Source organism: Engystomops pustulosus, chromosome 5 (genome assembly GCF_040894005.1).
Source record: "Engystomops pustulosus chromosome 5, aEngPut4.maternal, whole genome shotgun sequence".
Taxonomy (NCBI): domain Eukaryota; kingdom Metazoa; phylum Chordata; class Amphibia; order Anura; family Leptodactylidae; genus Engystomops; species Engystomops pustulosus.
The window spans coordinates 145,872,881-145,899,586 of record NC_092415.1 but is presented as its reverse complement, the minus strand read 5'-3'; the positions used below and the strand labels follow the sequence as shown (position 1 = coordinate 145,899,586).

Genomic DNA, 26,706 nt, shown 5'->3' with positions numbered 1-26,706 from the left:
GGGCAGTGAGCGAGACATTTCCTCCTCCCTGCACTGAGCACCTCAGCCCCTGCGTCACTGGAGAAGAACATGGCCCCTGATTCACTGGAGGAGCAGACAGTGAGCTGTCACTAATTACAGACCAGAGGACGTGGGTCCCCTAGTTGTCACAGTGGGCCCCCTTCCTCCTGGTCATGACAGACATCAGGGGCCACCAATCAGCTAGCAGCTGCTGCTGGAGTGTCCCTCCCCTGGCACAGCACAGGCTGCACTCACATGTGCAGGAGCTCAGGATGGATGAGGAGCTGCTGCTGGATTGTCTTCCCCCTGGCACAGCACAGGCTGCTCTCATGTGCAGGAGCTCAGGATGGATGAGGAGCTGCTGATGGCTTCCAGCACAAGAAAAAGGTACAAAATAAAAGTGCATCACAATTACACACACACAGTGCACCTCATGACATCCCTGCAATGTGTATATACATATAGAATAACAGTGGGCTCAAGAACTACAACTCCCAGCTGTTGAATGAGATGCTGAAAGTTGACTGTATTAAGTATTGATGCAGAATAAGGATTGATATCACACGTAACGCACTGACTGTTTAGAAATGGAATCAAAGTGAACTGTGGGGCAGGTTGGGCTTCTATGCAAACGCATGTGATGGATAACCCACACGCAGTGTCTTGTATTGTCCAAATGCAGGGGCTGGAGGAAGCGTTACAGGTGACCACAGCCTCAGTATTACCAGCATACCCCGCGTTACATGTGACCGCAGCCTCAGTATTACCAGTATACCCCGCGTTATGTGTGACCGCAGCCTCAGTATTACCAGCATACCCCGCGTTACGTGTGACCGCAGCCTCAGTATTACCAGCATACCCCGCGTTACATGTGACCGCAGCCTCAGTATTACCAGTATACCCCGCGTTATGTGTGACCGCAGCCTCAGTATTACCAGTATACCCCGCGTTACATGTGACCGCAGCCTCAGTATTACCAGCATACCCCGCGTTACATGTGACCGCAGCCTCAGTATTACCAGTATACCCCGCGTTACGTGTAACCGCAGCCTCAGTATTACCAGTATACCCTGCATTACGTGTAACCGCAGCCTCAGTATTACCAGCATACCCCGCGTTACATGTGACCGCAGCCTCAGTATTACCAGTATACCCCGCGTTACGTGTGACCGCAGCCTCAGTATTACCAGCATACCCCGCGTTACATGTGACCGCAGCCTCAGTATTACCTGCAGACCCCACGTTACATGTGACCGCAGCCTCAGTATTACCAGCATACCCCGCGTTACGTGTGACCGCAGCCTCAGTATTACCAGCATACCCCGCGTTACGTGTGATCGCAGCCTCAGTATTACCAGTATACCCTGCGTTACATGTGACTGCAGCCTCAGTATTACCAGCATACCCCGCGTTACATGTGACCGCAGCCTCAGTATTACCTGCAGACCCCACGTTACATGTGACCGCAGCCTCAGTATTACCAGCATACCCCGCGTTACGTGTGACCGCAGCCTCAGTATTACCAGCATACCCTGCGTTACATGTGACTGCAGCCTCAGTATTACCAGCAAACCCCGCGTTACATGTGATCGCAGCCTCAGTATTACCAGCATACCCCGTGTTACGTGTGACCGCAGCCTCAGTATTACCAGCATACCCCGCGTTACGTGTGACTGCAGCCTCAGTATTACCAGCATACCCCGCGTTACGTGTGATCGCAGCCTCAGTATTACCAGCATACCCCGCGTTACCTGTGACCGCAGCCTCAGTATTACCAGCATACCCCGTGTTACGTGTGACCGCAGTCTCAGTATTACCAGCATACCCCTCGTTATGTGTGACCGCAGCCTCAGTATTACCAGCATACCCCACGTTACGTGTGACCGCAGCCTCAGTATTACCAGCATACCCCGCGTTACCTGTGACCCCAGCCTCAGTATTACCAGCATACCCTGTGTTACGTGTGACCACAGCCTCAGTATAACCAGCATAGCCCGCGTTACGGGTGACCCCAGCCTCAGTATTACTAGCATAGCCCACATTATGTGTGACTGCAGCCTCATTATTACCCCCCCCCCCATCCGTCATGGTGTCCAAATTGCAGATTCATCACCATTTCAATGCACTGATATCACTGAAAATGTCAGCTTCTCCAGCTCCGTACATCAAAGTTTCAAAAAGTAAGAGGTGTGTGAAAGTTGTGAAACGGAGCCTGTAATAATAATGCAACTTTTTTTGTCATTTATACCACATTTGGAAAATTCTCCAGCATCCTAGTACACTGCATAGAATATTTACCCTTAAAGAGTTAAAGGCCAGACCATTTTCATCTTTGATTTTCCATTTTTACCTCCCCGTCTTTATAAATCCATAACTGTGTTATTTCCATGTACAGAGCTGTATGGGGCTTGTTTTCTGCATAACAAATTGTCCTTCCTAGTGATGGTATTTAATATTCTATACCGTGTACTGGAAAGCGGGAAAAAAATCCCAATGCGGTAAAATTAACCAAAAAAAACGTACTTGTGCCATTTTCTTGTGGGCTACGTATGTATGGCTTTCACTGTGCGCCCCAAATCATACCTCCCCTTAATTCCTTGGGTAAGTGTGATCACGACGACACCAAATTCATAAAGATTTTATTCAGTTTTTATATAAAAAATGAAAACCTTTGGTACAAAGAAAAAATGTCTTAATGGGGTTTTCCCACAAAGACAAGTTAGGCCCTATCCACAAGCAGATAACAAGCGTCAGGCCCCATTCACACGTTGCAGTTCTTGATCTGTTTTAATTAAAATCGCAACAGGGAGGGGCTCATTGCAGAACAAAAGTGTTTCAGTAGAATCTCATATGTGTTCTGGCAAAGCCCCTCCCTTTTGCGGTTTCCATTGCAGTTAAAACTCGTCAAAAAACAAAAAGGGTGCATGGGGCCTGAGGCTGCGGTCACACGTACCACTAGGCGGTCCTCGGCCCGAGGAACACCCCCTGTGCGCTAGCGTTGCATTATGAACGGACGCCTAGTGGTACGTGTGAACGCGGCCTGAGGCTTGTTTTCTGCAGCATTGTCATTCACTTCTGTGGGCTCCGTTTTTTTTTTGTTGTGTGGGCTCCTTTTTTTTTGGTGTAGAAACTTAAAGTTTGTGTGCTGAATGGCAAAAAGACCTGCATTCAAATGGAAGAGGAACAGATCGTCTTTCCAAAGCGTTCAATATGCAACAAAAAACGCAATGTGTGAACATGGCCACAGGCTGCATTCACACCTTGCATTTCCAGCACGTTCAGAAACGCAATGAAAATATACATGGGGGTGGCTCGCACGTATCCATGAAGCAGCTGGTGGGCCCCCAGAATTGATTTCACTGGTGGGCCCTTGGCACCCCAGTCCGACCCTGGGTCGGCTTATATTCGAGTATATACGGTAGGGGTTTTTTTAGCTCTATTTATACAATAAAAGAAAGAGCTTTTGCCATGGGTGGTGGCAGTGCAGGTGATGCATCCTGTAATATACTAGACTGGCTGAATGTATACATGATCCAATCTAAGTGGGCGCTGAACTGAGGACACATTTCCTAGGGACCAAAACCAATAAACCAAGTGAATATTAAAAATTTGAATTTGCACAAAAGACAAAATGTAACCATTTCTGGGGTGGATCATATGCAAACATCTGTTTTTACCCCCACCTGAATCAGTTAAACCCTGGAAAGCAGCAAACATTTTAACAAACATATTACGATAATGATGGCGGATGATGGCTTAATTTCAACAATTTATATTACATACATTTATTAATATGAAAGGTTGAGCAGCTTGTTCCAATTCTGGCCCGAATTAGCTAATGTCTGATAGGGAAATTAAATATGAAATGTCAAGTGGCCAGACAGTAAAAACAGACATAGGTTTCTAAATAAATACCAGAAAACACATTAAAGATCTTTAATGCAATATACTACCTGACTCATCCAATATGTAATGTATCAGAACAATGGGTTTACAATTTATAGTAACTTGCTAAGTCACCAGAAAGTCATAAAAATAGTTACATCTAGACTTTTGACTTTTGTATTTGTTATTGCTTTTTATACTTAAAAGGGTGTTCACATCTGTGCATTCAAATTTAATTTAAGCCTTCCATATACGTATACCATAATTTTTCGGACTATAAGACACAACTAACTATTAGACGCATCCCAGGTCTGGTCCTTTTTAAAAAAAGGAAAAATCAATTTTACACCAATTAAAGTATCCCTGTTGGTCGCGCAACAGTACATCACAGCACACACAGCTTTGCTACATATAAACATTTACACACATAGCAATGCTTCATCCATACATTTACATAAATAGCTGTGCTACATTCATACATTTACCCGCACAGCTCTGCTATATCTTTTCAATCACACACACACAGCTCAACTCAGCTATACACACACATGAACAGAAATAGGAAGACACTCCACACTGCTATACACACACAAAGGAACACACTGGCACTGATACATGCACTGGGCCCTGCTATGCACACACAAACACACGCACTAACTGGGCACTGCTATACACAGAAACACACACAGCTATGCTTTACATACACACATAAGGAAGAGACTGGGCACTGCTATACACAGAAACACAAACAGCTATGCTTTACATACACACATAAGGAAGAGACTGTGCACTGCTATACACAGAAACACACACAGCTATGCTTTACATACACACATAAGGAAGAAACTGGGCACTGCTATACACAGAAACACACACAGCTATGCTTTACATAAACACATAAGGAAAAGACTGGGCACTGCTATACACAAACACACACAGCTATGCTTTACATACACACATAAGGAAAAGACTGGGCACTGCTATACACAGCTCTATTATACACACATATAAGGAAAACACTGGGCACTGTTATACACATAAAGACACAAGTGCTCTGCCTCAACCTCGGCATGAGGACCTTGAGTGATCACATTCTTCTGACATCACTCCAGGTCCTGTAGGTAACAACCATGTCAGGACATCCAGAAGAGAGAGAGAGCTGTGCGTTAGTGATGGGAAGTCCGGCTCTTCTTCATAAGCTGGATCATTAGGCTCTGCTCACTAAGAAGAGCCAGCTGTTCTGGCTCCTGAACGGCTCCCTATATAAATATATAATTGGGAGTCTCAGGTCAGTAAGTAACCCCACACCACTCCACTTTTACCCTGACTTTATCGGGTTAAAGGGGGCGTGGTGAGCTGATTAGGGGCATCATTAGGTGAGCTATGTGCTCACTGAGGGGAACCGAATTCAGGGACCCATCACTATTGTGCACAGGCTCTCCTCTCTGAGAGATGGTATGTTTTATATTCCAAAAATATGGTGTGTACATATATATTATATACATACATACGCACAACCACTGCTGTACTCTGGCAGTGGTGTTCATGCGTGCAATAAGCAAAATCTGTTTGTTTATTTGAGCAGTCACTCCAGCAGCAGAGGTCATATTCAAGGACAGTTGTCTTTCATTTCTAAGGGACCATGTCACTTCATTTATGCAAAATTATCTTCATGCAGGTAAAAAAAAATTAAGAACATCCTATTGAATAAATGTATGTATATGGCAGATTAATTAAATTAAATGTTAATGTCCAGCTGGGAATACCCCTTTAATGTCAGTTTGAAAAGAATAGTTTTGCCAACTTAAACAAGTATACCAAGCATCCAATGTGATCAGAATATTAAAAGAATATCACATCTGAATGCAAGAAATTAAAGAACAACTGCAAAGTATAAAAACAGTTGCTTAACTCTGCACTAAGCTAAAATAAGCAATTCTCTAATTTGCTCTTATTAGCTACCAGAAGCCATTTTCCTGGTTGCCATGGGAATCTTTATCTGTACATTGGAGATGAGAGGAGGATGGGTGGATCTTGTTGGGAGGGGCACAAGGAGACAATGATGAGTAGCTGTTAGGTGTGGGAGAAGATCTGTCCTCACTGTGCCCCAAACATAAAATATTTAGATTCACGTGTCCTAAATAATATACATGAGCACATGTAGAGTTCATAGATACTTCATAGTCATAAGTTTACATGAATAAATAATCATAAAATCACTAAAACTGAAATAACCAAAAATCATCATAATGATTAAAAAATAAAAAAAATAAAAAGGTGCAGTCACCCCATAAACCTATTTTTTAAAGCAAAAAATCCACCAAAATTGTTCCAGAAAATAAAGAACCCAAATAAAAAAAACTGATTGATAATCGATAAACCAAGCTGATGAGATAACAAAAGTCACTTTTAGATGGATGTATTATCTGCGCCATTGTATTAACAGCGAAATAACGGAAGCTTCTGCAGTTGATAATAAAATTTTACATAAAATAGGTATAAATAATTAAGGGTTGGTGTGAAATAAAAACTTTAAATCAGGAATGTGTGTGTTTTCGTGTTGCATATGACCTTTTGGACAAGTTCTGGGTCGAATGTTCATCCTCTCACTCAATTTAAGTTAAAAAAATGATCACGCAATGTATGACAATAAGAGAGCAAGTGTGCACTCAGAATGTTGTGGGTAAGTGAGGGTTAATAATATAAACATCCCTTAGCAAAATTTAGCAACAGATAATATCTGTTTTATTTTATAAAATATATTCCAATAAAAATACAAATACAAAAAATATTTACTATATCTGTGAGAAGCTTCTCTGTGCACCCTCCTCCAAGCTTCTCCTAGCAGCTTGCTGGCTAAGAAGCTGGAGGTGGCACTTATGATCCCTGGCACCTAGAATATCAGCTTTCAGCAATCCAGCTTTCCCAAGGTTCTGAATGTCATAATTGTTTTTTCAGCAAAACCACTCAGCTCAAGGATTGAACAAGATATGCTACTGCATCAGTGTAGCTACAGCATTCTCAAGGTATGTTTGGTTTATAATGCATGAAATCAAATGGTAGATTTCCTTTAATGCCTGTACAGGGATCTTGAATTTGCTGCAAAAAGATCGCAAAGCCGCTGCCTCTTTGGGTGGTCCCAATAGGGATAGCAGCTGGCCCAGCGGGCACATGGACAAGTAGTACAGGTAAGTCTGAGGTCAAGGCAGGCAGCGTTCAATCAGTCAAGAGACAAGAAGAGTGTCATGGCAGGCAGCACAGGTTTGAGATACAAGACGGGGTTGTATACCAGGGAGTACAATACAAAACCGAAGTCACTGAGCAATACGGAGTCAAACACAAGAAGCCAATGGAAGCCAATACCTACACCGGAACTAGACGAACTAGGAACCCTTTCTCAGCCACAGGGAGCAGGGCATGTTGGACTATATGGCTGTTGGCTGGGACAATCTTTCTGGTATATGCCCTGCTCCTATTTGAAGGAGAAAGAGGCGTTGTTCACGCCGTTAGGGACCTGGAGCATAACCAGGCACAGCGGCTGAAGGTGAGCTTGCGACGGGGAACAGGACCAGGGGTGCAACCCGTTGCATGAAGGATTGTGTTTCAACTTGAAGCACAATTTTAGAATCATATAAAAGAGAAGATTCTCCTCTGTCAGATGTAGAAAGTGAGATTCAAGATGCCATAAATTCAAAGTTATGGCTCCTAGAATCGAGGATGTATCTCATACATCCTAGGCAATATAGGTGCTACCCTGTGAGGATGTATGAAATGCATCCTTGGCAGGAAAAGGGTTAAGAAAATATAATACATACAGTCTGTTCCTGACCTCAGATTTGATATTAATCTGATTGGTTAAAGGGATGCAGTCAATATATTGTACCCTATTAAACTGCTTTGAATTTAATGGGGTAAAATCTGGTGATGGAGTTCTTTTAAAATTGGTAAGGATTGGGGGCGTGTCTGGATGTCAACAGAGAAGGGCGTGCATTAGCTGTGCTCCGTTTAACTCAGTCGTACAAGCTAGTCACCTGCTAATATCCCACCATCCATGATCAACAGAAGAAAAGGGAAGCAGGCGGGCATCTCACCCAATCGTCAGTAGACCCTAGCCCTGAGCATGATGGCAGATTTTCTCCTTTGGGGGATGAGGGTCTCTACAGCCAATATGGCGCTGGCGAGAGCTTCAGCAGGCAGAGCCCCGCCTCTACCTGACTTTCCTCCACTGACTCCGCGTGGAACTACCCAGCAACAAACTCCACCAACTTGGCCTCACCTCGGCAGACTGTACACAAGGTGCAGGTACTCCTCCCCCACACATACACAGCCCTGCTGTGCAAACAGCGAACACCTGCCGTCCATATCGCAGCAGCAGAGCTGCTTATTGCTCTGGCCCCACCAGAGTGCCCAATAGGCCTGCTATCCAGCAAAGGGCCTGTCATAGTGGGCACACAGTCTTTCCTGCCCCCTTCCCTACCACAGTGTCAATCTCCACAGTGGATGCAGCAGAATATAACTCTACTCCACAGGCCTTTCGTCCCTCTGGCCGTTCCCAGGCATGGTCACCTGCTTCTGAACAATTCAAACGTAAAATGGCAACTGATGTTACAGGAACTGCGGCAATTAGCTCCTGACATCGCATTCTTACAAGAGACCCACTACAATTCATTACGCTCCTTTAGGATTTGCGAGACACTGGTTCCCACAGCATACTTAGCTTCAGCTCCAACTAAGAAAACGGGTGTCGCCATACTTGTGGCTGGAAACTGCACCTTTACAAGTCATAAACACAGTGATAGATATCGCTGGGAGATACCTGATAGTACGGTGTACCCCCCAAAGCAAACTAGTAACCCTTTGCAATATTTATGCCCCCAATGCGGCCAGTTGACATTCCTCTCCGACGTACTGCAAAGATTGACCTCATACAGGGATTCCCCCTTACCTTAGATGGAGACTTTAAGGCACATTATTTAGAGATTAGAGACAGACTTTCAGTGGCTGGCCACCCCCAAACTGGACAGTCAAAATGCCTTGCCACAGATTTTCGCAGACTGATTCGCCACTTCGACTTATATGACTTATGGAGAGTGGACAATCCGAGAGCCTCAGCCTATTCCTTCTTCTCCCCCCACATGCTATCTATTCCCATGTTGATAATTTTTTTCTGGGACATATCCATACTGCAGACATTAGATGACACATCTTTGGGTATCATAAACTGGTCAGACCACAATATCTATAGACCTCTCTTACTACCCCCTCCCCCAGCCACTGCACTGGAGATGGAATGAATCACTATTCTCTAACAAGCTTTCCCATGCAGAAGCCAGGTAGGGACCCCCTTGACTGCGCTGCTTATCTACCTAATTTTTACTAAGCCGCTAATGATTTTCCCAACTAGTACATAAAGACCAAGTGGGCTTTGTCAGATATAGACAGGTGGAAGATAAATCCCTGTGGGCGGTGGGCCTCCTGGACATTCTCTACAGGCGTAAAGAAAAAGCAAAACTTACAGGAATCCACGACTGCAGTACGTCTTTTAAGGTCTCCTTATTCGCAGACGATGTCCTCCTGTCGCTAACCAACCCAGTAGTGAGTCGCCTGAGCCTACATGTTATCCTAGATGAATATGGGGCACTTTCCGGTTATAAGATAAACAAAACTAAAACAGGAGGCTCACTCGATTAAAATACTGTTGAAACTGTTTAATAAATGGAAACCCCTACTTATATCCCTCCTGGGCCAGGTGGAAGCCATCAAGATGTCTATATTACCTAAGCTCCTTTATCTATTTGAGAGTAAGAGTGCCTATGCCAGTCTTGAATAGGTTCCAATCTACATGCCTTGACTTTGTATGGAATGGTCAGAGACATAGGATACCTATGTCGGTAATCACAGCAGGGATTACTCGTGGGGGTCTGGCATTTCCTGACTTGAAGTTGCACTATTTTTTTGCCCACCTCCGTCACATAGCATCCTGGTCCACGTTATACGCTTACAATAGGTGGATGGAACTGGTAAAACTATGGCTAGCACCTGCCCTCCCTGCCTCCCTGATATGGGGCCCTCCACCACATACCCAGTTGACCTCCCTTCTAGGACCCATGACCTTCACTAGGGACATTTGGCTAAGATGTAGGGTACAGTTTCACCTGGCTTCCCTTTGCTCCCCCCTTACGCCCATCCTCTTTACCCCACACCTTCCTGATAGTATTGCAACATCCGAGTTTAAGGTTTGGTTCCAGGAGGGGGTCTTTCAGATAAGGGACCTACTGGACCCACACATGAGAATGCCCTGTCCTCTCTCGACACTAATTGAGAAGCACCCTTCATTTGCTGTAAAGCAATACTCATACTGCCAAATCAGACACTTTGGGGCATATTTTTTCATGCGCTCCTGCGCCAGCGTATGATAGCCACGCCGTTACATGTTCGCAGCCCGATACATCAAGAGGCTTCCACATATATGAAAAGTCGCCGGCAGCAGCGAGTGTGCAGGCGTGGAGACAGTAACGCCCCGCACCTGCCCACTCCCGGCTGGCCGCACCTCCCCTTCACGCCCCACTGGCGTAAAGGTGGCGGATAGGGGAAAATAATCACGTTGCGCAGAGGTCCTGATAAATATGCCCCTTTATCTCAACTGTACTAGGCTCCGAACCAGCACCTTGCACCCTTTTTGAGCTGATATGTGCCCAGGGCCTATCCATTATAGGCCTCATAATCTATATATAAATAATATACTTAATAATGGCCCCAATGACTATTCGCCTATACATTTTTATATGATTCATTGAGAGACCGGGGTGGGCTGTCAGTTTACTCCTGAACAGTGGTAGACAAAATGGGCTAGAGCCAGGAGGTTGTCAATTTGTACTCTTTTCAAAGAAACCACTTCATCAATATCTTGATCTGGTTTCATACTCCAGAATTACTTCATAAATTTAACCCAGCCCTCCCAAATGTCTGCTGGCGATGCAGTACTGGAAATGGCTCCTTATTCCACCTCTATTGGGACTGCCCGATTAATCGGCCCTACTGGGAGGAGGTCAGAAGAAGATTATGTCTCTGTTCAATGTAGACATTCCTCTCGAATCCGCTACATACCTTCTAAACTTGCTTCCCAGCTCAATTAGAGGAACTGGTGGCAAACTGCTCCTGCAAGTGTTGACGGCCGCTAAATGTCTTATTGCCTTATTGTAAACGCTTTCTACCACCCTCCACTATGGACCCGCACTAACGCATAAAAGATGTGAAGACAATGGAACACCTGACGGCAACAATAAGGAATCAAAGAGAAAAGTTTGACTCCATATGGAAGAGGTGGGATGCATATTGCATGAGACTTTAATATTCTTAAGAGGGGTGGTGCCAGAATGTCTCTTTCCTTTCCTTCTTTATAATGTGGTGCACATGCTCCTCATTTAGTAACCCCTACTAGATATTCAGGTGAATGTTTATCTTGTTAATCTATGTTACCTTTTCCTGTTTATGTAATAATCCAGGATAATGTACTGCTGAAATGTCCTGTACACTTCTTTAAAAATGAAAATAAAGAAAAAAAAAAGAATTGGTAATAACACAAAGAATACTTTATTAAGCCATCAGGTGTAAATCCACATTCTTGTTATGCTTGTGAAATTTATAGAATTGTTATCTCTATTTAACATGCATACTTTTTTTTTTTTTAAATAGAAGTCTATAGGAGCACTAGGTAGCACTGCTGACACTAATAAGAGAGGGTGTAGCTGCATGTAGGACTGCTGATATTTATAAGAGAGAGTATGACAGAGGATGATATGAGAGAAACTTCTAGAAAGGGGGGCTTAAGTGCACCTGGCTAAAACCCACAGTGTTATTTACTAAGGGTCCTGTGGCCGCATTTCCATTGGGCGCACAATCTTAGTGAATCGCGGCAGAGTTCATTCTCGTTGGACACTCCAGATTGGGGAACGCCTAAAAACGGGTAAGTAAATGTACCCCACAGTGTATGACACCTGTTCCTTGCTTATTACATTTTGGAGTCTGGCCAACTCTTGGGCTTGGTAACCATTGGAGAAGAATGTCTTAGCTGATAAACAGTTAAGGCCTGCATGAAAAAATGATTCAAAGAGTTAATAATGCTAGAAAAAGTAAGGGGCTACCAAGCCATAATGGAAGTATGTGAGCCACAAGATATGCTTTGCTGTCAACAATTATCCGTGGTTCTGAAGGACAAAGGATCTACAGCCACCCAAGCATGTTTCTGACATTGCTGGCCGTATGAACGTATCAGCCGTAGGAGTGTTGTGTTCAGTCATATGCACGCTGGGTAGGTAAGTTGACATTCAATGAACTGCCATTGGGGTTTAGTTGGTAGTCATGCCAGAGTAGTTGTATGTGAAGGACATAGGATACGCTTGAGATAATTAGAATAGTGGTATATGAAGAATATACTTCCGAGTTAGTCTAGACATCACACGTGGAGTACGTTTAAGATGAAGAATGAAGAATTTTGTATACTTATTGTAATTGAAATTATTTATTTTGTTTGTTTGTTTAGTTGGGTTCAAAAGTCTCATTTGATTGAACCAATAAAATTGATTTATAATACCCAACACTGGGTTGCAGTACTTCCTTTATGGTGTGAATCTAAACAAGGGCTCCAAATGTGGATTCCTGCTTAATTAGTGACTAGTAATTTCCTGAACCAACCCTGATTGGCAAAACAGTCTACACACAAAACAAAAACAAAATAGAAAAAACATGTTCAATAACTGTGTAAAATCAGAATAAGTCAATGGGGCTCATTTACTTACCCGGTCCAGTCGCGATCCAGCGGTGCGTTCTCCGACGAGGATTCGTGTTCTGCCGGGATTCACTAAGGTTGTGCGCCTGATGTCCACCAGGTGTCGCTGCTGCGCCGAGGTCCGCCGGAGTTCACCTTCTTCTCTTTGGTGCATGTAAGTGCGTGTCAAGCGACACAAATTATTTTTTAAATACCATGTATTTTCCGAATCCGTCGGGTTTTCCGACGGCCACACCCCCGATTTCTGTCACGTGCAAGCTGGCGCCGATGCAACACAATCCAATCGCGTGCGCCAAAAATCCGGGGCTATTCAGGGAAAAACAGCGCAAATTGGTAATATTTGGGAAACCCGGAGATTCGGCCCCTTAGTAAATGAGCCCCAATGTTATTGTTTAGCACCACCCAAACTGGCAACCTCAACCATGAGTAGACTTCTATCCTCAGGTCCATCCCACTCTGAAAGACTGCAGCAACAGTCCACAGAGCAGACCCACAAGCTTTTCACACTTCCATGTAACTTTGACACAGTCATCCCATGCAAGGAACTTACAATCCAAATACTGTATTTAGCACCACCAGCACCACTAGTAGCAGAGAAGCTACCATAGCTGGAACCACTGTCACAACGACTACCTGACCATTGAGAGCTTGGTTGAACATCCAACATAACATCAATGTAACCCTATATCAGCAGTTATGACCAGAATTGGTTAGCTTTGGCCCTAGGACTGTGCCCATTTTACCCCATTGTCACACATAACTGTGTTCTGTCTCATGGTTGATGACAGTTTGTGTCTCATGCTAACAGGATTTTCACCCTTACCAATAGACATGTGTTATTCCATAGCAGCTAACACTGTATCACACAAATGCTAAGGACACTTGTATTTCTCTCTCTGTTAGTTAGGCCCTATACTTTCTTGTTGAACTCATATGTTTTCTCTCTCACACGCCGCATGCTCCATGCAATATGATCGGGTATGTCACGATCTGTTGTTTCTGTTATCTGTTCAAAAGAAATAAGGTGGCACTCAAAACGATGCTTCAAGATTCTTCTTATATTTCAAAGATGGTGTTTAAACATAAAAAGCTTTTCAACTCACCCAGAGCCTTTGTCAACTGTCTTAGATTACAAGGGCTCTTGGTGAACTGAAACCCTATGTTTAAAGGGGTTGTACGGGTTAAAACAAAAGGGGATATATAGTCAGTGGGGCTATAAAAAAAAAAAACCCTTATAATCCCCTTCTCCGACGCTCCTGTTGTCCATCGTTGTTGTGCCTCTGTTTAGAGGCAGGCACTTCCATCCAATTACTTCCAGTAGCCGGATACAGCATTGAATCTAATGTGGCAGGGGACAAGAGGAGCACTGGAAAAGGTAATAGCAACTTTTTTTTTTTTATAGCCCCCATGGCCATAAATATATTTATTTTAGACCCCTAAATGTGATCTTGGAAATAAAAGAAGAATCTTGAAGCATCATAGTGAGTGCCAGATTATTTTTTTGGTACAGCAAAGTTCTAGCACGAGTTCTGCCGTCTGGTTTATCTTCCCATACTCCTTACAAAGTATTAAAACATAACAAAGCTATATAAAATTGATATCTCCATGATTGTACTGACTGAAAGAATATAGGGGATATATTATGTGGCCATTCTTTGAAAGTTATAAAACAAAGTCTGTGAGAAACTGTGTATTTGGAATTTTTTCCAAAACTTTATCCTGCAGATAAGAAGCCCTCATAGAACTCTGTAAATGGAAAAATAAGTTCTGGATTTTGGAAGGAGGGAAGTAAAAATGCAAATGAGAAAACAGAAAAAGGCTGTGGTATTAAGAGGTTAACGCAGGTACACCTTCTCTCACACAAAATTAAATCCTAGCTGAAAAAGTGACAAAGCAAATCATCATTGAAGGATTAAGTTAACAAATTCTCATTGAGCATAACCATGGCATTTAACAAAGAAAAGGGAATTTATTTCACTTTTATGCTTTCCATAATCCAACTGATACTTTGCCAAAATCTTTAACTGAATGCAGTGTAATCAATATGCTAAATAAATACCAAATGGATCTTCAATAGCAGGATGGCATGACATACTTACTCTACTATAACACAGGCATTTTTTTTACATCACTGAAACCATCTCCAGATGTACGCAGCAAGGTGTCCTTAAAATCTCCAGGATTAGTCATGTAGTTTGTCAGACACGTGAAAGTGTTTTGATGATTCATAAAAAGAGAAAAGGTTTTGCGGGCTAGTAGGGTTTGCAGCATGCATTTCAAAACTGTAGGGGTACTAACCTGCCCTGTTTTGTAAACAAGTGATATGGACTATTCTGGGAAATATCTACCGTATTCTGCAGTGAAGTCAGATTCTGTACACAGACACTTATTTAATGGTGCTTTCTCACAAACCAAATACCTTATACTGATCACAAGTAATATCCAATTCAATATAAATGCCCATTAGGTTTTATCAAAAGCCTAAGCCTTCTGTGTTTGTATATGATCCAGCTCCTCCTGTGCTTGTGGTTTTGTGTAAAATGTGGACAGGTTGACCCTTGGACTTTCCTTCATATCTCCATGCTCCTCCCCCCCCCCCCTCCCCTCACACACAGACTCACTCTCTTCCTTGTTTTGTTCTACTGTTCTATACATTGTTGTTTTCAAATGCTACTATGCACTGGGAGCTCTTACAGAACTTGAATATTATCTTGAGAAACCGTGAATATGTGATTATTTTATTGTTTCCACTTGTAACAGCAATGATAGTTGTACTTTGTATATTTGGATTTGTAACCTGGCCTGCGTGCTATGATTATGTCGTATGCACTCTTTTGCTGTAACTAGAGATTCTAACAAAGTGGAATTCAATACGAATTTCACTAAAAATTCACAAAGCCGAAGTTTAAGCTGATTTGGGAAACAAAGTTTTTTTCCCCCTTTTTTTTTAGCTAAATGGGCGCGAGCACAAGGTGTTACATGGGGCAAAGAACTCTGGGAAGGAGAAAGGAACACCCTTGTAAAACCTTGGCAGCCATTTACAATCCCGGCATTTTACACTGCATGTGCTGTCTGTAGCGTCTAGCTGCTGCTACTGTACTGTGCAGTAGCGAATCCTGCTCCAATCCCTGGGTGTTCTTTAAGGGGGATCTGTATACCCCAAATAGCAGCTCTATTTAGTGACAAAATTGAATAGGAAGACATCTGTTTCACATTCATGCGTCTGCAGTAGCGATTCCTGCTCCAATCCCTGGGTGTTCTTTAAGGGGAGTCTGTAAACCCCAAATCGTAGTTCTTTTAAGTGACAAAATCGAATAGAAAGAAATCTGTTTTATATTCATGCAGCTGCTGTAGTGATTTGTGGAACTCTCAGTGGGTGTCCGTTGTGGGGTATCTGTATAACGCAAATTCCCATACTCTTTTGTGGATAAAGTTTAGAGCCAGATTTACGTGTCAAATCCACGTAGTTTGTACAGTGATTTTCACTCTAATTACAGGGTGTCAGTGGTGGGGTATCTGTATAACGCAAATTCCCATACATTTTTGTGGCTAAGGTTTAGAGCCAGATTTACGTGTCAAATCCACGTAGTTGATTAACCACTATGTCAGATAGAAAGGTGGAAAATGGAGCAGGCAGAGGTCACAGCACAGTAAGGGGATGTCGCAGCAAGGGTGAATCTGTGAGGCCAGAACTGCCATTATCATCTAGCGGCAGTGTGTTGATCAACAACCCAAAGGTTGTTGAATGGTTGACTAGGTCATCCAATTCCTCAAATATAACATCTGACAACCCACGCCAAGAGTCCGTGGGTACAACAACAGATACAACAATTAGTTGGCATGGCCCAGGAGCAGGTCAGCGGCCCTCACCTGTCCTCAACCAGCCTCTGTCCTGTTATTTTCCCGCAGCCAGAGAGTCAGCAGCTGCTTGGCAGTGAAGAGGTGGGGCAGACTTCTGCTGCTTCTTGCAGTAGGCAGGCTGTGCATACTGACACCAATGAGGAGTCTCAGTGACCCGGAAACGCAAATTGACGATGATGTAGCCGATCGCACTTGGGAGTGTCAGTTTGCGTGTAAGGCAGTGGAGCAGGCAGCATGTCGCTACTGTGGCCGTGAGTCAGCAGGGTGGCAGTAGTGCGAGGACGGGAGCCAAACGTCCGCGGGGTACAAATCCTAATTCGCAGGTCCAAGTAAGCAGTGGCACAGGGGCTCAGCAAGGCAGCGGCGGTAGTAGTCACTCAGTGTTGGCGGTAAAATTAACACCTCGGTGTTGTGGCAGTTTTTTGTAAAGACACCAGAGGAGCCGAGCGTGGGTATATGTCGTATCTGCGGGCAGAAAGAGAAGCGTGCCCAGGGAGCTAGCGTTAGCACCACGGCCCTGCGCCAACACATGCAGCGTCACCATCCAATGGCCTGGGAGAAACGGGTGTCAGATGTGGTCCATCCTGCAGGCGCAGCAACAGCAGCATCACCTAGTGGCACACATGCTGTTTCAGCAAGTCAAGGCTCCAGCACCTCTGCCGAAGGGAGCCGTTTGTCTTTGACATCATCTCCTGGTCCAGATGCTCCCGCTCCTCGCTACGGATGGCGCCAGCAGTCGTTGAGCGAGGCGATTAAAAAGAGACAACTGTATGCGTCCAGCCATCCTAAGGTGCAGAAGCTGAAAGTGCTCTTGTCCAAGTTGTTTGCACTGCAGTCCCTCCCTTTCCAAGTCGTGGACTCTGCACCCTTCAGAGAACTAATGGCTTGTGCCGAACCAAGGTGGAGAGTTCCAAGCCGCAATTTATTTCTCAAAAAGGCAGTGCCAGCCCTTCACCAATATGTACAACAGAAGGTGGGCCAGTCCTTGAGCTTATCAGTTTCTTCCAAGGTGCACGACACTGAGGACGTGTGGAGCTGTAACTATGGTCAGGGCCAGTACATGTCCTTTACAGCCCACTGGGTGAATGTACATCCTGTCCAGCCACACCAACAACTTCCACAAGAGACGGCGCTTTCTCCTCCATGTTGTTAAACTGCTACTCATGCGCCAGTGTCCGCCTCCTCCTTCTCCACCACCATCTCAGCCTCCACAAGTGCTGCTCCATCATACCCCATGTGCAGGGCACAGCGGTGTTACGCAGTTCTACACCTGGTTTGCCTGGGCAAACGAAGTCACACAGGGGAGGAACTGCTCCGCGTCATGCAACAAGAAATCAACGTGTGGCTTTCTCCGCGACAACTAAAAATCGGAACCATTAAAACAGTATTAGTTGTGTTTAAAAAATCAGTTAAAACTCGGGGGTACACATAGAACATCCATAGAGTTTCTTATACATGAATATGTTATTCCTTGAGAAACTCTATGGATATTCTATGTGTACCCCCAAGTTTTAACTGATTTTTTAAACACAACTAATACTGTTTTAATGATCTATTAGAAACTACCATGTTAGTATTAAATATATGATAGGTGTTCAATTCTTTTTTACCTGTATGGAGATTCATTCTTGTATTGGTATATTAAGTGTTCAACTATGGCATGTTATTTATATGTATGTACATTTGTCCAAAAGAAATTTGACACAACACTATTACATGTTACAGAATCTTGTGGACCTAAAGAAGGGGTCAATCCGCCCCAAAATGCGTTGTCCTACTTCTATAATTAACCTTCTATGCTAACTGTTTTAAGATGTAATAAATGTCCTTTACATTACTTATCTGAATGTTTGTGTACACTTATTGACCCAATTCTGCATCATACAAATTTATGGTACAAGCAGCGCGCCCAACACACTGGTAACCAACCCTAAAGCTCCTTGCTATAATCAGGAACTTTCTCCTGCAAACCAGAGGACACAGCAGCTTTATACAACCATTACTTTCCAGAGAAACTCACATCCCACCAAATTCCACATCTTCCTTCCTTCCCCATGGAGCGCAGTGCAACTCTATAAAAAAAAACCACCCATCTGCATTCTAAAAATGGCCAGGACACTGTGCATGCACTTCAGCCATTATTACAAAGCCAAGCACACCCTCCTTGAGTTGCAGCGTCAGAACGGCCTACTCCAACATAGTCTGATATGCGATGTTTCCACCCGTTGGAATTCAAGCCTCCATATGTTAGACTGCCTGTATGAACACAGAAAAGCCATTAATGATTTTTTGATGATGCAAGCAGACCTGAGTACTCCCCTTTGTAACTTTGATGTCAGCCACTGGCAGCTCATGCGTGACACCTGCAGTTTGATCAGGCCCTTTGAAGAGGCCAGATTATTTGTCAGTCGCCAGGACTGCGGGATGAATAACGTCACTCCACTGCTTCATGTCCTGGAACTCATGCTGCAAAATCTGTCTGGTCAGGGCACTGGAGAAGTGGAGACTACATCTAATGGCCACATGAGTCCAGTGGAAGCTGAACTGGAGGAGGAGGAGGACATTGGAGCACAAGCAGAGTCTGGTGCAATTTTTGGTTTTTCTACTCAGATGACAGGAGAGGAGGAGCAGTAGCATCCGGAGGAGGTAGAAGACGTGGCAGATGACCCAGAAGCACCGTGGCAGTATACAATGAAGATGGAGGCCGGGAGTCCCACAGAGTCACTTGAGCAGATGGCCCGCAGCATGCTGCCTTAACTAACTAGTGACAGCTGAATATTAAACATCCGCCATAGGGATGACTTTTGGCTCTCCACCCTCTTGGACCCTCACTACCGGTCAAAATGGATGATTTTTTTCCAGCTGCTGAGAGAGAGGAACAACTGGCATACTATAGAGCAGTGGTGGCAAACCTATGGCACTGGTGCCAGAGGCGGCACTCTGAGCCCTCTGTGTGGGCACCCAGGCCATCACCCCAGAATGAAATTCACCAGACAGGACTCAAAGAATCTTCCTGGAGAATCTTACTACAATGATAGACGAATTTGCCCTCCTCCATTTAACTGTGTTGGTGTCCTTAGGAGGCTGAACGATTGAAAATTGTCAAAGAAAAAGGAGAAAAAAAATTACTGCTTAAATTGCTGTGCTGGCACTTTGCAATAAATAAGTGGCTTTTAGTTAAAGTTTGGGCACTCCAGCTCTAAATGGTTAGCCATCACTGCTATAGAGAAATAGTGTGCAGACAGTTTGCCGCTGTCTGTGTGCGCCATTGTCCATCCTCTGTCAGGTCTGCCTGGGGGATTCCTGGCAGTCATCGCTCACGTACTACTGCCACGGCTGCTGTGGGAGCTGGGGGGGGGGGGGTAGGAGCAGTAGCAGTTCCATCAGCAGCAGCTTATGTCTGGATTCCTTAATGAGCTAGTTCCTTCACCCACCTATTGAGGAGGGTAGCCACCAGCAGCAGCAGGACATGGAGCAGACCCTGCACCAGCAGGTGGTGGCCTACTTGGACATTACTTCACCACCTCAGGTAGAGGATCCCATGGACTACTGGTCAGCCAAACATGATGCGTGTCCGCAACTTGCAGAGTTTGCAGTAGAGAAGCTATCCTGCCCGGCCAGTAATGTGGCATCAGAGCGGGTGCTCAGTGCAGCAGGGGCCATTCTTACCCAAGGAGAACCCACTTGTCCACCTGTAATGTGGAGAGACTGACCTTTGTCAAGATGAATCAGGCTTGAATCGGCCAGGATTTCAACTCACTAATGCCTAATGCATGCAGATTAGATCAGCCATGATGCCTCCTCCAAATGTAGAGAAATGAGTCTGGGTTCTAACTACCTGCCTCAAAGTACAAAATATAAGTCTCAGCAGTCAGAGGTTGAATACCTGGTAATCCTAACAAGGTCACTGTCCCTCTCTGTTGTGTCCCCACTAGAGCAATAATGACATAACCGGTTTTGACTATATGGCTTTGCAACAACTGATGACATTACAAGAGGGAAGGCAGTCTAAAAATTGAATAAAAGTTGAAATAACCCTAGAAATGAAAGAACTTTGTGTACCCCAGATCTAGATTAAAATAACAGGTACAATCGTTTGCATGTATAAACCTAATCTATGCATAGAGTATAAAAACAAACAAAAGCTACAAGTTTTTCTATATACTATTCTGAAAACAAATTTGCAAATCAGAGAATGGGTGCTCAGTCACATAAATGAAAGAACAAGTTGTGCTTTGAGTTTTGTAAATGACCTATTATATCTAATATATAAAGCTGAGTGTGTGTGTGTGGGTCTGTATGGGGATGCATGTATGTATGTATGTATGTATGTATGTACCACGCAGTCCCCGGGTTATGTACGCGATAGGTTCCATAGGTTTGTTCTTAATTTGAATTTGTATGTAAGTCGAAACTATATATTTTATATTGTAGATCCAGACAAAAATTTTTTTGCCCCAGTGACAATTGAAGTCTCAAATTTTTTTGCTGTAATTGGACTAATGATTATCAATGAAACTTCATTACAGACACCTTACAGCTGATCATTGAAGTCTGGGACTATAGTAAAGCATCCAGAGTGCTTCAGAGGTCACAGTGGTTTGTCTTGAACTAGGGGTTATCTGTAAGTCGGATGCCTTTAAGTAGGGGACCCCCTGTATGTCTGTATGTATGTCTGCCAAAGGAATCTGCACCATCTCGTTTACAATCACCAAATTTTGTATAGCAACTCTCTGAACAGTCACTCAAAGAGATGTTCAAAGAAAGAAATGTCAGTGACAGACACTTAAAGAGGTGGTCAGTCAGAGGCAGAGAGACACAGAGTCAGAGAGATAGATAGATACATATAAAATATTTTTTGTTAACCCATTCTATTTTGTTATAGCTAAGAGCAGTTATTTCCTATCCCGGGCAAAGCCAAGATCTACAGCCAGTAGAACTACAGTATAAATTGAGCACCAAACTGAAGGAAGCAGTCAAAAATCTGAACAACTAATTAATTATTGTCATCATTAGTTTTTAGTGTTGTGTGTTACTGTTGTTCATATGCTTACTGCACATATGTATAACATAACTATATTTGGATTTGTTATAGAAAATCTGCATAACATACTTGAAATGTGGTCCCCTGCATGATTCTACTGCTGTAATGCTCTGTACAGCCCTCATGTGTTTGTGCCAAAATACAATTATTTGAAAACTAAACCACTAAATAGAAGCAACATTTTAGTTACCTGTGAGGAAAGTAGATTGCAGTCAATGTGCATCCCTTTCCCAGTTTTAGTCCTGTGCAGTAAACCAGCCATAATGGCTCCATGAGCATATAATCCTGTTGCAAGATCAGTCATAGCTACACCAGGACGTACAGGATCTCCATCCTGAAAAACAACATTATTTAAAATAAAGTAATGAAAAAACTAATTCTGGATAATCTATTCTTATAATTAAACATTCCCAGTTGAGGCGGAAACTGATATGGCCAGGGCCGATTCGGTAAGTTCCAGTTTGCAATTCATAGTCATTTCACAGTAATTTCATAATTTTTTATGAAAAAGTTTGACCGCACAGAAAAGGTGCCTCTCTTTTCATTATACCTTATAAAATATCTGAGATGTAAACTGACAAGTACTACATTTCTAGTAAGGATTACAAACCGTTCAGTATAAAGTTATCAGAAAACATATTTCACAATTGTTCATTATTTTCTTGGTGATATAAGGTCCTTTTTATAGAAAATGTTTTATATATTTAGCCAATTAAAAAAAGGTATAACAGATTGTGAAACATTTATTTCTAAACTTTTTTTTTTTTTTATGTTTTAGCTTATTCAGCTTACTGTATATTTTTACAGGGGCAGACACACTGTCACGAGAGAGGGTTCTAGGCATGCTTTGTCACATATGCTCAGGTCACAGTGCAGGAAAAAAGAGGATGTAGTCATGTGACCTTATCTTTTGCCAGTAATGCAATCCTAGAAATGGTTGACTAAAGCCAATGTCTCTAGATATCCAATAATAACATTACAGCTCGGACATGCTGGGAGTTGTCCTTGCCCTTATTCAACTTGTAGGATATGACATGTCTAAACATACTGGGACAACTTCCGTCTATGGCTGGGGATGTCTACAGAATAGAAAATATGTGTAATATTGATAGGGTTCTGATTGTTGCGACTCAGTTATTAGAAATCTGATTTAGACTTTTGTGTTCAGTTACCAGTTTACAAGAAGCCAATGGAAAAACTTAATTTTTTTGTGTTTAGTCATTCCAAATTTGGGTATTATGGCAACTCTACTAAACACTTGCTAACAACTTAAATAATATATTCCTTATGTCTGAAACAGTGGATTTCCAATGTGTGTAATATGTTTGTAAACCTTTTTGTTGTGACATTTTATAAAAAAAAATTTTTTAAATTACCTCAGGTCCTGTGATATGCATCAATCCAGACATTGCACATGCCACAGCATCATAACCTGCTCTCTTAAATAAAGGGCCAGTCTGGCCATAACCTGCATGAAAAAGACAGACTTTAAATGCTTACACAGCCAATCCAGTATTTCACTATTTCATAATCATATTTATGATTTAGGACCAGATCACGGCCCCCATAGACTTCTGTGTCTCCCGGTGACTGTGCGGTGAGCACACAGTGGGGCAGATTTATCAAGCGTCTGAAAGTCAGAATATTTGTAGTTGCCCATGGCAACCAATCACAGTTCCTCTTTAAAATATTCATGAGCACTAGTAAAATGAAAGCTGAGCTGTGATTGGTTGCTATGGGCAACTAGAAATATTCTGACTTTTAGACACTTGATAAATCTGCCCCAGTGGAGGGAGGAGGGTTGAAGAATGCTTACAATTCCCCCTTCCTCCTCCCGGCACTGTGCTCACCCGGGATCCAGTCTAGGCGAGCACATGGCAGTTTGAATGAGGCCTGACACTGAGTTATATAATAGACTACACAGATCATTATAACACTGGTGCTGTCTTCACACATGGCATTTACAACAGCGTAGGAAAGGAGATTTGCCTACTTACATTTCTGTTAACATTTGTGTTTACAAAACACAATGGGGGAGATATTATTGAGTATATCTTAACACCAGAGCAGAGCAGAAGTAGACACTTCTTTGCTGCACCAGATTAATCATCGTGTCTGATACTAGATGACATAATACTGGCGATTCATACTTTGCACCTCCTATTAGATGGTCTATTAGTTTTCTTGTGCACTGAGTGAAATTGGTGCTTGGGATATTTTCTGTCCAATTATGCCCCCAGATACTGAGGATACTCCCTTTTTCAGGGGAGTAAAATTAACAGCCTAAAAATGGTCTAAAACCGTACCTGTACATAATGGAGCTCCCACCGCTATCACTGCTAGCAGTGGCACACTTTTACATACCTATAGCAAATTCTCCATATACTGCAATACAATACAATGACAGTAAATGGTAGGAGCAATAAGACTTTCTAGGGTTAAAGTCTAAAGGGTCTAAAAAAAAAAAAAGGGTGAAATTTTTTTTTAAAACCTAAAAAGTTCAAATAACCCCCCCTTTTTCTAAAATTGACATCAAACTAAACAAATAAAATAATAAAACATGTGCCAAAATGGTATCAATGCAAACTTCAGCTCATCTTGCTAAAAACACCTTACACTCTTCCATACACCAAAGTATTAAAAAATAATTAGCATTAGAAGATGGCAAAATGATTTTTTTTTTTCATACACAAGGTTTTCATTTTTTAATTGAATTAAAACACAATAAACCTGTAAAAATTGTGTATGCCCCTGAATGTATCTAGCCACAAAATAAAAGTAGACATGTCATTTGGAGCACACAGTGAAAGTCGTAAAACTCGAGCCCACAAGAAAATATTGCAAATAAATGTTTTCACCACATTTGGATTTTTTTCCCAGTTTCCCAGTACACAACATGGAATAATAAATACTATCAGTTGCAAGTAAAAAAGTTTTAAACAGAAGATAAGCCCTCACGCAGCTCTTTACACAGAAAGATTGAAAAGTTATAACTTTTTGAAGGTGGAGAGCAAAAAATTAAAGGAAAAAGGCTGCATCCTTAAAAGTTTAAAGCGATGTTAACACATGCGTTGACAGCAATGTTCCATTTTTCCAGATTCTGTATCCTAGAAGTTGGAGAAGATTTGGTTGACGTGGCTGGAGTCCTTTCAGATAGCAGTTTCAGTCCTATTCTCTGGACCTGGGGAGGAGGGAGGTATGAGGGTGTACATGTGTTTTTGGTGTAGAATGGTAGGTTTTTGCATGTGTCTTCTACTTTACAGAAAAAAGGCTAAATTACAATAATGACAAGATAGGATGTGGTAGATGATGAGGACTTGCAGGTAACAAATTCTGAAGCACATGCTTTGTGATGTTTATGTTAGTGATAATAATAAAATAGAGCAGTCATTCCAAACGAGAACATTTTCTATTCGATTCTACCTAGTCATACGTAGAGCTAAAAGGAATTGTCAAAAGAAAATATGCATATATTCTAAATTATATGCTGGAAATATATGTAAAATTTTTGTTTAATTCTTGTGGTATATTGAAAGATTCGATTAATTTGATACTTCTCTATATGAGGAGAGAAACTGCAAAAAAAAAATAATAATAATAACATTCAATTTGAAGCAGTTTCCCAGCACTGGTTGCTACAGGTGCTGTCAGTGTTTGAGACCTCAAGTTATTTGGGCTGATGAAGAAGCCTGTATGGTATCGAAACATGTTGTCTTCACATCACTTGATTTAAAAAAAAAACCCAGTAATTTCCTATAAAATGTGGTGTTTTTTCTATTATGTTTTGATGAGTGTTAATTTACCTGAACCTTTTCATTTTCGACTACCAATGTTCCTTTCTGTTGCCTACTGCAACATCAAACACAGGAAAGGAGCAGCATCCTAAGATCCTATCAATGTACACCGCTAATTTTTCAGGGTAGGAAATGGAAAATTTTGTCTCCAGCGCTACCCAAAATAAGGAATTTCCCTCTACATCAATGTCTTTGAAGATGACATGGGTACTTTAGGCTGGTGAAAGTAGGAATAAAACCACTGTAAATTATCCAAACATAAAAAAACATGAAGTACTTTTGATAAGTTTTTTAAGAAAATAGATTACTGCAACACAAGACTGTTGTGTTGACGTGTTATTGAATGAAAAATAAAATACAATTAACATATTAGCAAGAAACTATATGGTTATATATAGAAACTATATATACACTTTTTCAGTACATATGGTAAAATGTAGCAAAAAATGTTCCTATTATTTCTTTTTAGAAAAATAATCCTTGAAATCATCATCATGAAACAAAAGTTAAATGGTTAAATGCCGCTCCAGTTTTAGATGACACTGCAGCTCCATCTACTGCTGATTTACAGAAATTGAATGTTAAAAGCCATGGCACTCCAATGTCAATTCACACTGCTTTTCAGGAGCTAGCCCCAAACTTTTAGTTTAATAAGAACTTAGAAAAGTATATAAATGGTTCTAAGTAGCCTGTAAGCAAACACTGCAATACACGGACAACCAATTGATATAGACTAGAACTTTGGCACTAGAAGGTAAATTGAATACTTGCTGCTTGGTCACCAGACTTGGGTGAAAGGTGACTCTCCATGTGCACCCTTCTTTTGCGGCATGGCTTAATCTACTACAGGATTGCAAGTTTTTTTTTTTTAATTTTAGAAAAATTTCAGTAGAGCAAGAAAAAAGGGATCCCAAACATACAGCCTTCTGTTTTCTGTATGTGTGTAAGTGTGGGGAACAGGATATTAGGTTATTTCTTGATTTGTAAAGTGAATCCTCCTGTCTGTTACCTCATGAGTCAGACATTCCTATCCATAAAATAACCACATATGGAGGGTCATGTGAACTGTCCATGAGCAATTGCCCTGCCAGGGCCTTATGACAGTTTATAAGTGCCCAACCCCTGTTTATGTTGATCCCATGTGGTGTTGGATGACTTTTTTTTTTTAATTGTAATTTTATTGAACAAGTTTTTTTTATATTACTAAACATAAAACTCACAGGATATACAATCAGATATAAGCATACACAGATTAGCTCAACATGCTGAAGACAAGTGGCATATGACAATGCATACAGTAAAGTACAGATATAACAAATGCAAATCAAAAAACA

At 42.2% G+C, this 26,706-nt stretch overlaps 1 protein-coding gene and 1 long non-coding RNA gene across 4 annotated transcripts in view; one reads left to right on the top strand and one right to left on the bottom strand.

The window, feature by feature from the left end:
• SUGCT (succinyl-CoA:glutarate-CoA transferase) overlaps positions 1–26,706 on the bottom strand; it is a 570,063-nt gene that overhangs the window by 483,803 nt on the left and 59,554 nt on the right. For 2 of the 3 annotated variants that reach the window (XM_072153333.1, XM_072153330.1), the window contains exons 7-8: positions 22,955–23,046; positions 21,769–21,912 (exon numbers count right to left, since the gene is read on the bottom strand). In XM_072153333.1, coding sequence (XP_072009434.1) covers positions 21,769–21,912; positions 22,955–23,046 — 236 coding nt within the window. The remainder of the gene's footprint in view (positions 1–21,768; positions 21,913–22,954; positions 23,047–26,706) is intronic. The other variant, XM_072153331.1, reaches the window with a different exon arrangement.
• LOC140133309 (uncharacterized) lies at positions 275–25,012 on the top strand. Its single transcript, XR_011855865.1, has 3 exons — positions 275–387; positions 6,844–6,911; positions 24,676–25,012. It is a non-coding gene; the product is annotated as an uncharacterized lncRNA (long non-coding RNA).